The sequence below is a fragment of the Nerophis lumbriciformis genome, linkage group LG12, assembly GCF_033978685.3.
Source record: "Nerophis lumbriciformis linkage group LG12, RoL_Nlum_v2.1, whole genome shotgun sequence".
In the NCBI taxonomy this organism is placed as follows: Eukaryota; Metazoa; Chordata; class Actinopteri; order Syngnathiformes; family Syngnathidae; genus Nerophis; species Nerophis lumbriciformis.
Genome location: NC_084559.2, coordinates 29,458,336 through 29,470,609, shown reverse-complemented (window position 1 = coordinate 29,470,609; position 12,274 = coordinate 29,458,336). Strand labels below are relative to the sequence as shown.

At 38.1% G+C, this 12,274-nt stretch overlaps 1 protein-coding gene across 1 annotated transcript; it reads right to left on the bottom strand.

Annotated features, from left to right (window-relative positions):
• Window positions 1-1,971: 1,971 nt before the first annotated feature.
• nfu1 (NFU1 iron-sulfur cluster scaffold homolog (S. cerevisiae)) lies at window positions 1,972-12,246 on the bottom strand. The gene is made up of 8 exons (XM_061986296.1): window positions 12,166-12,246; window positions 8,011-8,099; window positions 7,777-7,912; window positions 5,572-5,638; window positions 5,377-5,494; window positions 2,607-2,670; window positions 2,350-2,524; window positions 1,972-2,235 (listed from the first exon to the last, which is right to left on the bottom strand). Exons 1-8 carry the CDS (start codon window positions 12,222-12,224, stop codon window positions 2,203-2,205), a joined length of 741 nt encoding a protein of 246 aa, XP_061842280.1. The 5' UTR covers window positions 12,225-12,246; the 3' UTR covers window positions 1,972-2,202.
• Window positions 12,247-12,274: the final 28 nt, after the last annotated feature.

Genomic DNA, 12,274 nt, shown 5'->3' with positions numbered 1-12,274 from the left:
AAACTCCACACAGAAAGATCCCGAGCCCTGGCCGGGATTGAACTCAGGACCTTCGTATTGTGAGGCAGACGCACTAACCAAAAATACAAAAAACAAATCTGTCTGGAGCCGCAAAAAATGAAAAGCTGTCTGTTATAATGAATGTACACATGACGAAGTATCTATATTAGCTATAATAGCCTACTATCAAAATGACTATGTGTGGCAGGCTGAAGCAAATCTTCTTTGACAGAAATGTTATATTTATTCTACACATTTTTACAACATTAGAAACCATTTGTAAATCAGAGGCTACTCAGAAGGTGAGATAACTCCTGGAAAATAACTGGCTTTTAATGGCCAAAGGTATAGATGTGTGTGTCCAAGTTAAGGCTGTCTTCTTTTAATAGATTTATTACAGTCTTTGGCAAGCTAGGTAATGTTTGCTGTGGTCTGGAACAACATGGCACACAAACAACTATCAGAAATGCAGCCAATATTACATACAGATAATGTGTCATGAGACATGTAAAACTAAATTACATACAAAGAGGATACAAGTAAAGGATATTAAAGGATCTCAAATATACCTACAAATGAGGCATAATGATGCAATATGTACATACAGCGAGCCTAAATAGCATGTTAGCTTTGATCAGCTTGCAGTTATGCACTGACCAAATATGCCTGATTAGCACTACAACAAGTCAATAACATCAACAAAGCGCACCTTTGTGCATTCACGCACAGTATAAAACGTTTGGTGCACAAAATGAGACAAAGAAGGAGTGGAAGATTTTACATGTAAACAAACTGTTGCGTCCCAGTTTACACCATGGTGAGTTCAAGAACCGCCGAAATTAGTAGGACAAAACAATGTTCCCCAAATACTCTCATCAGTGAAGCATACACACAAACATATTAAACAGTGGGTGTTCTAACAATTGGGAAGGTTTGTGTCATGTTGGTCCTCAAACAAAAAAAATATTTTTCCCCATCTTTTTCCATTTTCAATCCTTTTTTAAAAATGCTCCAGAGAGCCACTCCGGTGGCACTAAAGAGCTGCGGGTTGCTGACCCCCGGTATAGACAAACAAACAGCAATGTATTTTAGGTTAATCAAGGTTTATACTGTTTTTGTTTTGGTTTGTAAAAAAAAAAGGGCTAAAAATAACCACAGTAAATCAAGGTTTTTTAACCTCACTTAATTACTATGGTTTTGTTCGAGGAAACCTTTAGCGTTGATGCACATGCTCAGTAGTGTTGGGCAGCAAATTTTGTATGGATAGCAAAGTTTTCCAGACAGTCAACATCACTGCCCAAAAGGCAGGTCTGACGTTAAAAAAAATCTATTGCAAAGTTTTGAATAATTAGTTTGAACATCCCCTTCTCTTACGCTCATGAACAGGTTTTATCCGGCCCGCGGGATGACTTTACTAAGTATAAAAATGAGCCGAAATTATTGAATGAAAGAAACCGCGTTTCTAAATGTGTCCACTAGATGTCGTAATAGCAATTCTTTGTATCTTTGTATATTATGCAAACAAATAAACCACATGGTGTTAGTGCACCAGTCGAGGAAAATGAGCAAATTACATAAATAACATCCTGTGATTTGATTTTGATATTATTTTTTTATCTTGATAGATTGAAAATTAACACCAATGTTTGACTGATGAACATTATCTCATAATTTACTCAGAAAGTATAAATAACCACAAATAAAGATAGAATACTATTAACCGCAACATGTAAGTGTAAAAAAAACCCAACAACATTATGATTTGTACATTTTCAGAATGTGCTTGTTCTATTTTTAAACAAACAAAACAATCTTAAGTTGTCTTTATTTATAAGTTATCCTGCCGTGATTTTACCAGTCCGGACCACTTGGGAGTAGATTTTTCTCCATGTGGCCCCCGATTTAAAATGAGTTTGACACCCCTAGACTATTTTTAAATGTAAATGCAAAATGAATGTACTGTAGACAAAAGAAGGTTATTTATGAGTAAACTTTATTCACATAAATATTGTGCGTTTCAAATATCAAAGCCATATGGAATAGCTTGACAAATTCCTGTACTGAATGGAAGATGTGTTTAATGTGCAAAACACTGAAATGCAGCTGATGAAAATGCATGAATAGTATATACTAGCCACATGAGTGCTTCTTATTGGCCAATGCAGGGAAGAATGTGCGCATGTTGTCCTTGTTGAATGTCAGTCAAATTTGAGCAGCCTCTTCTTCTTCCTTTACCTGTGGGGGAAAAAAAACAAGTATGACTTTTTCACCACCATTTTCCACCTGTACATCATCCTCTCTTCAGCTGGTTATACAATAAAAATGAGGTTTCTCACAAACAACACCGACCTGTTCAACCGATTCAACCTCGGGCACGTAAAACTGCAGCATGTTTTGGATTCCACTTTTTAATGTGATAATGGAGCTGGGACAACTGGTGCAGGATCCCTGCAGCTTCAGTTTAACCACGCCGTCCTCAAAGCCTCGAAACACAACATCTCCCCCGTCCTCCTGCACAGTGGGCCTTAAGGAAGCAGAAATGTGACAAAATGCAACAATACCAAGAGAAAGATGGATGTTGATGTCTCTAAGAACCTCCTCATTACCTTATTCGAGTGTCAAGCAGTTCTTTGATCATTGCAACGACCTCATCGTCCTCATCTGATGGTGCTGAAAAGAGATAAACAATTCCCTCATGAATATCTGGCAATAGTTCTGGACAATTAATCAGATTTTGATTTCAACTTCTCACAATGACATTATAATTAAAAATATATATATTAATGGGCAGTGCAATGTGCATGAAAATCCTGCGCTTGTAACGGTGAAACGAATGAGTCAGCGTTTGAGTGGAAACAAGACCCTGTCTACTCGATGTTTGGGATCTCACCATGGTTGTTACTTTTTATTTGACACAACGCTAGTATGCCTTACCAGTAATCACTAAACTCAACAAAAAAAAGGAAGGCATTTCCCCGTTAACGTAACCGCGGACGGAGTCGCAGAATTGGCCAATAAAACAGGATCCGCTGTTAAACGCAGACAATCCCGGTAATTGACATACATGTGAGTGAAATGCTGTCATTGTGAGAAGAAGGAACATTTGTTTGGGAAATTTTCCGGGACCATTCATCCCCGAAAAACGTTCTGAAATAAACAATCACAATGTCAAGACGACCACTTGAAACAGCGACTAAACTAGAAGCTATAGATTTCAAAAAGTACCTTACACATGCAAAATGTACTTAAAGTAGGGCTTGGCGATATATCAAATATACTCGATATATCGCGGGTTTGTCGCTGTGCGATATAGAAAATGACTATATCGTGATATTCGAGTATATGTTGTCACTCAGTTGCTTTTAGCTGCGGGGCATTACACAACAGGCGTTTCTCACTCTTTCTTGTCTCTCCTTCTCACTGAGACATAAACAAGCGCACCTTGTTACATATGTCACATACTGTCACGCGTGCAACATCATACGCCCTCGCAGAGTAGAGAGGTAGTAGCGTGGGTAAAGTTAGCTGTGGTGCTAACGGTGCGGTGCAAGTGGTAATAAGAGAGAAAGAAGGTGCCAATCTGGTAACAAATGAAGGAAAAATAATTAATTCCCAAGAAAAACAGCACGGGGTCCATCATCTGGCGGTGGTTTGGCTTCAAGCGGAAATATGTTGAACAGACAACCGTAATATGTCAAGTATGCGGCAAAAACGTTGCTACAAAAAGTAGCATTACTGCTAATTTGTAGCATGACTTGGAAAGTCACCCGCTAGAGAATAAGGAGTGCTTGAAACTCTGCATGTCAACATCTCCGTTCGGTGCCACACTAACAAACTGCCCAAGCAACCATTTCCAGATCAACAACATATTAAAAAAATTGTCAAAAACAGAAAGAGATAACGTACACAGGAACCTACCACATAGCGAAGAACATACACTATTTGATTTCCTATTATGCAGCTCATTTTTATTTGACAGTTATATAAATATCTTGTGTGACATCATGCACAAAAGTTTGTAGTGGCTTTGTGTACAAAAAGTGCACTTTAATTTAGTGTTGTTTTGATATGTCATCTTAGTGACATCATGCACAAAAGTGCACTAATAGCTTGTTTTAAAATGTCTCTGACAATCTTGCACTTTCTGTGACATGAATGTTTGTGCCACTGCTTAATAACTGTTTAATAAATACAGTTTTGCTAAATTGACTTAGTTGTGATTTCCCTCTCTGCATGAAAGTTTAAATGAGCATATATTAATGCAGTATGAACAAGAATGTTTTAATGTAGACACATAGAATCATCATACTGGTGTGATTATATGCATCAATTGTTAATTCAAGGCTAAGGCAAAATATCGAGATATATATCGTGTATCGTGACATGGCCTAAAAATATCGAGATATTAATAAAAGGCCATATCGCCCAGCCCTAACTTAAAGCACTTATTGATACATTTATAAAAAATACTATGGTTTGACTTAAAATATTGGTCAAAATTGTCCAAAGATATATTGCACAACTAAATGTGAGGATTTTTGCATTTTGTTAAATTGTATTAATGAGACAAAAACAAACACTCTTTGGTGGTAAAATATGTGCAAAAGGCAACAACGGAATTTAAAATAATTAAAACGTAAAAACTGAATTTTATTGTTTTATTATATTGCTGTTGTATTTTTATGGTATTGTTATTTTACCTGTTGTTTATTCGTCGTTACTAATTTATATCAGAAGCAGAATCAGAATCGTTTTATTGCCATTGTTTGAGAACGAGTTCACAAACTAGGAATTTTTCTTGGTGCAATCGTGCAACATAAAACATATATAACACAGATTTGGTAATAACAAGAGCTGTAACTGAGCTATCAGATCTTGTTATAGACTTAGAAGGAATTTAAAGGAGCTACTGTTAGGAGTTATTGTTCATGTGCCTGATGGCTGAGGGGAAAAAACTGTTCAGGTGGCGGGAGGTGTGGGTCTGGATGGACCGTAGTCTCCTGCCTGAGGGGAGAGGGGAGAATAGTGTGTGTCCAGGGTGAGAAGAGTCAGCTGTGATCCGACCCACACGCCTCCTGGTCCTGGAGGAGAACAAGTCCTGGAGGGAGGGGAGCTTGCAGCCAATCACCTTCTCAGCAGCACAAACGATGTGCTGCAGTCTATGCTTACTGTGGCGCCGGGGAACCACACGGTGATATTCGTTGTTATTTAAATTATATTTAATGTTGAGTTTTGGTTGGTACATAAATACTCATGTTTTCAAATTAATGAATAATGTTGTTATTAATCGTGATTTCAAAATCGTTTGAAATAATCGTGAATATTATTTTTGCCATAATTGGCAATACTGTTTACATTTAGTCATGCACTTCTTACCTGTATCTTCACTTGGTTTAGCATCTTCATTGACGACAGGAAGGCCAGAGGTGAAAAAGTCCATAATGGCAGCAAATACATCCGGTTTGATTACTTTCCATTCCAGATTTGCATCAGTCTGAAAATTAAGGGGGAAAAAGCCAATATTTACAATTTGATTACACTGTGTATGTCTTTCACCTGGACCTGCTATACCTTGGTTATGGTGATGAAGTCGGGACCCAGGAAGACACTCTTGACACCATCAATTCTAAATAGCTGTCTGCAGACAATGCCAAACAGTTAGGTTCTGTTTAGGTTAAAATAGGGGAGTCAAGCAAGGCCAGAAATGATAGTGCCTTTAAAGTCATGCAATTTGGAAATGTAATCAGCAGTTCAGTTTTTTGTACACATTGACAGTATTTTTTATAGTTTTTGCAGTAGCAAAAGTAGGAAAATGTAACTTATTTTTGAATGACATACAAAGATGTATAGTATGCTATGACGTTCAGTAGTACTTACTTATTTTTACACTTGTGGGACTGGTAAAAATTTACAAAGTTGATTGGTTTTATTTTAGTCGTAAAAGTAATTGTTTTATGAACTTATTTTTAAACTTTTATGAGAGGTAACGATGTTACATTGTGTTACGGGTAGGGGTGCACAAAAAATCGTATTCATCCCAATTCTAAATCCATTCATCATTTTCAAAAACGGATAAAAAAAAAAAAAGAATCAATTAATTTTTGAAACTAATAACAATCAGGTTTTAATAATAATTGTTTTAAAGATGTATTAAGCCATCTCCATGCAACCAGAAGGAGTTTTTTATTTGTTATCTGTAACCTGTTTTGAAAAAGCTTCCCTATAAAAATTATACCAAATAATACATTGCAAGAACCGTGTGGAATCGAGAATCCTGTTGAATCGGCGAATTGATTCTGAATCGAATCATCCCCCCAGGAATCCGAATGAATCCTTAGGTGCACGCCTAAAGACGAAATATGATTGGTCTCTGTCAACAGTTTTGTCTCGTTTTTATTAGTCGACTAAATTGTCAAATATTTTTTTATAATTTTTTCTTCAACATGCATTTGGTGTGATTCGTTATCATCCCATTTTGGTCAAAGAAAAATAGGTTGTTGACAATAACTTAGACAAACATTTTTAGTCAACATAATTAACACTGACCTAAAAAAACAACTGTATATGCGTGACCAAATAAAACTGTATATGCGTGACCAAATACTTTTTTGCTTCCATTTTCATGTGATCCGTGCGTAAAGATTTCTGTAGATGTCAGTCCTCGTTGTGTCATGTCTAAAAAAATTTTTTGTGTAGGGCTCCAAAGACATTTTAGCCAGGCACACGGGTACTGTAGTATCCCTGCTTTTACTTTGAAAGTAAACACTTCTAAGGTCTGTTTTTTCGTTTGTGTTTACTAAGGATTCAAAGTTTTGTTTTCTGAAGTCCATCCATCCATTTTCTACCGCTTATTCCCTTTGGGGTCGCGGGGGGCGCTGGAGCCTATCTCAGCTACAATCGGGCGGAAGGCGGGGTACACCCTGGACAAGTCGCCACCTCATCGCAGGGCCAACACAGATAGACAGACAACATTCACACTCACATTCACACACTAGGGCCAATTTAGTGTTGCCAATCAACTTATCCCCAGGTGCATGTCTTTGGAAGTGGGAGGAAGCCGGAGTACCCGGAGGGAACCCACGCAGTCACGGGGAGGACATGCAAACTCCACACAGAAAGATCCCGAGCCCGGGATTGAACCCAAGACTACTCAGGACCTTCGTATTGTGAGGCAGATGCACTAACCCCTCTGCCACCGTGAAGCCATAATTTTTCTGAAGTATAAAATTAAAATCTAACCGTATTTTCACATGTTGTTTTTGCTCTTTGACACAAACAAAGAAAAACGCTTTGTATTTAATTTTTCATTTTTTGTAGTTTAAAAATTTGCCAGTTTTTATATGTCCATTCATGAAACTAAAATTAAATGACTAAAACATACACTTACCAAACTGGTTTACAATCACAATCTAGATATGTTTATCCCATCTTTAAAAAGTCAAAAATATTATACAATACATAATCCTGGAGACAGAACAAGCTGCATGCTTAATCTTTGTCAAGATTTGTACATGTGTTTAAAACTTTTTTTTAAAAACCAAATTAGGTCAATACTTAGGTTTTTCTAATGCAAGTAAACATACTGAGTGTGTGTATGTGGGGCGGTGACATTACATTTAGAGTGAGGTGGGGGCACTTCAGGAGTAAAATAATAATATTAAATCTGGTTTAGGGGCACACAACGCCTTGGGATGGCCCTGCCTGCTGCGTTATACCAATATATATGTTGTTAAAAAGTAAACCTTTATCTAAAATTGTCTTTAAGAAACAATATACCTAGCTAAAGGCGATGTGTATGCATCACGTGGACCATCAAAATTCATCGTCCCCGACTCCAGAACGATGCGTCCGGGCAGAAACTTAAGGCTGTTCGGGTTTGGCGTGTCCTGTGTCTGCACGAACATGCTCCTTTCTGTGAAGACACATTGCACAGTAAACAACATGCCATCGCTTTCGTAACAGAAAGCATGGCAGACGCACATACACGAGGCCATTGTCAGGGATACACACCAGGGACAACCCAGTGGGGGTTTTGAGGAAATCTGCTCTTGACTACGGTGTCTTGTGAAAGCCAGTGAAAACCACCACTCTGTAGCCCACTGCCAGTAAAATACAATACCGTAATTGTTAATAAAGTGAAACGTCAAACATACTGTACACAATCCCATATACATGCATAACATTAATATTCAGTGCATCTGAAGAGTATTCACAGTGCTTCACTTTTTCCACATTTTGTTATGTTAAAGCCTTATTCCAAAATGAAAAAAAAAATCAGTTTTGTCTTCAAAATTCTACACACCCATCCATCCATCCATTTTCTACCGGGGGTTGCGAAGGTGCTGAAGCCTATCTCAGCTGCATACTCCATAATGACAATGTGAAAACGTTTTTTTTTTTAGAACATTTTGCTCGATACTTGGTTGATGCTCATTTGGAAGGAATTACAGCCTCAAGTCTTTTTGAATATGATGCCAAAAGCTTGGCACGCCTATCTTTGGGCAGTTTTGTTCATTCCTCTTTGCGGCAACCTTCCATCAGGTTGGATTGGAAGCGTCGATGCACAGCCATTTTCAGATCGGATTCAAGTCTCGGCTTTGGCTGAGCCACTCAAGGACATTTACAGAGTTGTCTTGAAACCCATTCCTGTATTATCTTGGCTGTTTGCTTAGGGTTGCCTGAAAGATTAACCGCCTCTCTAGTCTGAGTTTAAGAGTGTTCTGAAGAAGGTTTTCATCCAGAATGTTTCTGTACATTGCGGCATTCATCTTTCTCTCTATTCTGGCTAGTCTCCCAGTTCCTGCCACTGAAAAACATCCCCGCAGCATGATGCTGCCACCACCATGCTTCACTGTAGGGATGGCATTGGCCTGGTAATGAGCGGTGCCTGGTTTCCTCTAAACATGACGCCTGGCATTCACGCCAAAAATGTCATACTTTGTCTCGTCAGATCAGAGAATTTTGTTTCTCATGATCTGAGAGTCTTTCAGGTGCATTTTGGCAAACTTTTTACTAAGTAATGTCTTCCGTCTGGACATTATAGCACACAGACCTGATTGGTGGATTGGTGCAAAGATGGTTTTCCTTCTGGATAGTTCTCCTCTCTCCACAGAGGACTGCTGTAGCTCTGACAAGAGTGATCATTGGGTACTTGGTCACATCCTTGACTGGGACCCTTCTCCCTGATCGCTCAATTTAGACGGCCGACCAGCTCTAGAAAGAGTCTTAGTGGTTCCAAACTTCTTTATTTATAGATGCTGAAAGCCATTGTGCTCTTTGGGACCTTAAAGGTAGTAGATTTCTTTTTGTACCCTTCCTCAGATTTGTCCCTCGAGGAAAATCCTTTTTTCAGAGGTCTACAGTAGGGCTGGGTGATAGGGCCGAAAATTATATCACAATGTGTAACACTCGGTAGTTGATACTGTTATGTGATTGGCTGTTAGCGTGTCCATCCCATTGCTCAGTGACACTCCAAAGCGCGAGTGACTTCATGAAACGAATCTTGCTTCATCATTTCTGGTTTCTTCTGATGAAAAAATATAAATATGTATCGAATATTTTATCGAACGCATTTTATATTGATATCGATCGAGTATGTATCTACCGCGATATATATTGACATCGTATTATCGGCCTAGCCCCAGTCTCCAGACAATTCCTTCGACTTCATGCTTAATTTGTGCTTTGCCATGCACGGTCAAGCGTGGGACCTTATACAGTATATAAACACGTGTGTGCCTTTCCAAATTATGTCCAACCAACTGAATTTACCACAGGCAGACTTCAATAAAGATGTAAGGACATCTCAAGGATTATCAGTTGAAACATGACGCACCTGAGCTCACCTTTGAACTTGATGGCAAAGGCTGTGAGTTCTTTATGTGATTTCTTAGTTTTTATTTATTCTTAATATAATTACAAAACTTAAAAAAAAAAAAAAGTTTTCACATAATGCTGTATTGTGTGTAGAATTTTGAGGACAAAAATTATTATTTTTCCATTTTGGAATAAGGTTTTAAAATAAAGTGTGGGGAAAAGTGAAGCGCTGTCAATACTTTCCTGAATTGCACTGTATATTTTGATAAAGCGTGATTGTATACATGAGTGTATTTATGTATATGTGCATGAATGTATGTATATTTACACAGTGACCGTGCGTGTGGATGTACAGTATGTACCGTGTGTGCATGTATGTTTGAATGTACGTACAGTCGTGGTCAAAAGTTTACATACACTTGTGAAGGACATAATGTCATGGCTGTCTTGAGTTTCCAATAATTTCTACAACTCTTATTTTTTTGTGATAGAGTTATTGGAGCACATACTTGTTTGTCACAAAAAACATTCATGAAGTTTGGTTCTTTATGAATTTATTATGGGTCTACTGAAAATGTGACCAAATCTGCTGGGTCAAAAGTATACATACAGCAACATACATTATCAATTTTGGTGATGTAGCAAAGTTACATCCATCCATCAATCCATTTTCTACCACTTATTCCCTTTGGGGTCGCGGGGGGCGCTGGAGCTATCTTACAATCAAATCAAATTAGCGTCATAGCATGGCCTCTTAACTTAATGTGAGTGATTATGATTGACGACACCTGTTGACTTCTCTGAGCCCATTTAAATAGGGCTCGTGTGATGCAGTCATTAGACTCGGTTACAAACCCGACAATGGGAAAATCAAAGGAACTCAGCACAGATCTGAAAAAACGAATCATTGACTTGAACAAGTCAGGAAAGTCACTTGAAGCCATTTCAAAGCAGCTTAAGGCCCCAAGAACAACTGTGCAGACAATTGTTCGTAAGTATGAAGTGCATGGCACAGTTTTGTCACTGCCACAATCAGGAAGAAAACGCAAGCTACCACCTGCTGCTGAGAGAAAATTGGTCAGGATGATCAAGAGTCAACCGAGAACCACCAAAAAGCAGATATGCAATGAATTGGAAGCTGCTGGAACACAGGTGTCAGTGTCCACGGTCAAGCGTGTTTTGCATCGCCATGGACTGAGAGGCTACTATGCAAAAAGGAAGCCCTTGCTCCAGAAACGACACCTTAAGGCTCGTCTAAAGTTTGCTGCTGATCACATGGACAAAGATAAGACCTTCTGGAGGAAAGTTCTGTGGTCAGATGAAACAAAATTTGAGCTGTTTGGCCACAATACCCAGCAATATGTTTGGAGTAGCTGAACTGCACCAATTTTGTCAAGAGGAGTGGTCAAAAACTCAACCAGAAGCTTGTGGATGGCTACCAAAAGCGTCTTATTGCAGTGAAACTTGCCAAGGGACATGTGACCAAATATTAACATTGCTGTATGTATACTTTTGATCCAGCAGATTTGGTCACACTTTCAGTAGAACCATAATAAATTCATAAAAGAACCAAACTTCATGAATGTTTTTGTGACCAACAAGTATGTGCTCCAATCACTCTATCACAAAAAAAATAAGCATTGTAGAAATTATTGGAAACTCAAGACATGTTCTTTACAAGTATATTTAAACTTTTGACCACGGCTGTATGTATGAATATACATCTGTTTGTTGCCTTCTTTCCATTTATTACATTCAATTGTTTGAGCAAAACAATTAAACCAAAAAAAAAAATACTATTGTCTCTTATTCAAATCCCAAAGCATTCCTGTGTCCAATGACTTATTCCCTGTGTGTGTAAACAATATAATGTAATGTATACAATATAATTGAAAATACAACCCAGCTATTTGTCAAATTAAACAGAAGGACAACTTAATAACATCACATTGGTGTCGAACCTATACCGATATCAGCATGATATCCTCAAAAAGGTCAATACATGCACTAAATAAAAGCTAAAAGGTAGTACAATAACTGTTCGAGTTTGTTTTACAATGTCATGAAAGTCGCATTCTTGTTTGCAATATTTAGTCGTTGAAAAATACACAATTACACATTATTTATACAACGTTAATCCGGTAAATAGAGGCAATGAAACGATGTTTATATGGTTATCAAGTACCTCATTTCATTAATCTGCGTCAACACTTACTTATTAATACAACATGCGGGTATTGCATGTTCGCTGAAACTAACCATGGTTGTGAAACATTTAAGGCTTATACGACAATGCGTTTAAAATTACAGCAATAGCAAAGTCATGACCGATGACAAATACAAACTTACGGACGGAGAAGTCGCGCCGAAACAGCCAACAAACTGCCGAACTGCCTAATACCCGCCATGTTTGTTTTGGTAACCGAGAGAGACCGGAAGTGACGCGCTATTATTGTGC

Bases quoted from the DNA above. Each gene is read 5' to 3' on its own strand.
- nfu1 (XM_061986296.1), bottom strand. From the start codon at position 12,224: ATGGCGGGTATTAGGCAGTTCGGCAGTTTGTTGGCTGTTTCGGCGCGA. The intron at 5,495-5,571 runs GTATAGCAGGTC...CTTAATTTTCAG, and splicing joins ACTTCATCACCATAACCAAG to ACTGATGCAAATCTGGAATG. The intron at 2,236-2,349 runs GTCGGTGTTGTT...TTTCCCCCACAG, and splicing joins AGGTTGAATCGGTTGAACAG to GTAAAGGAAGAAGAAGAGGC.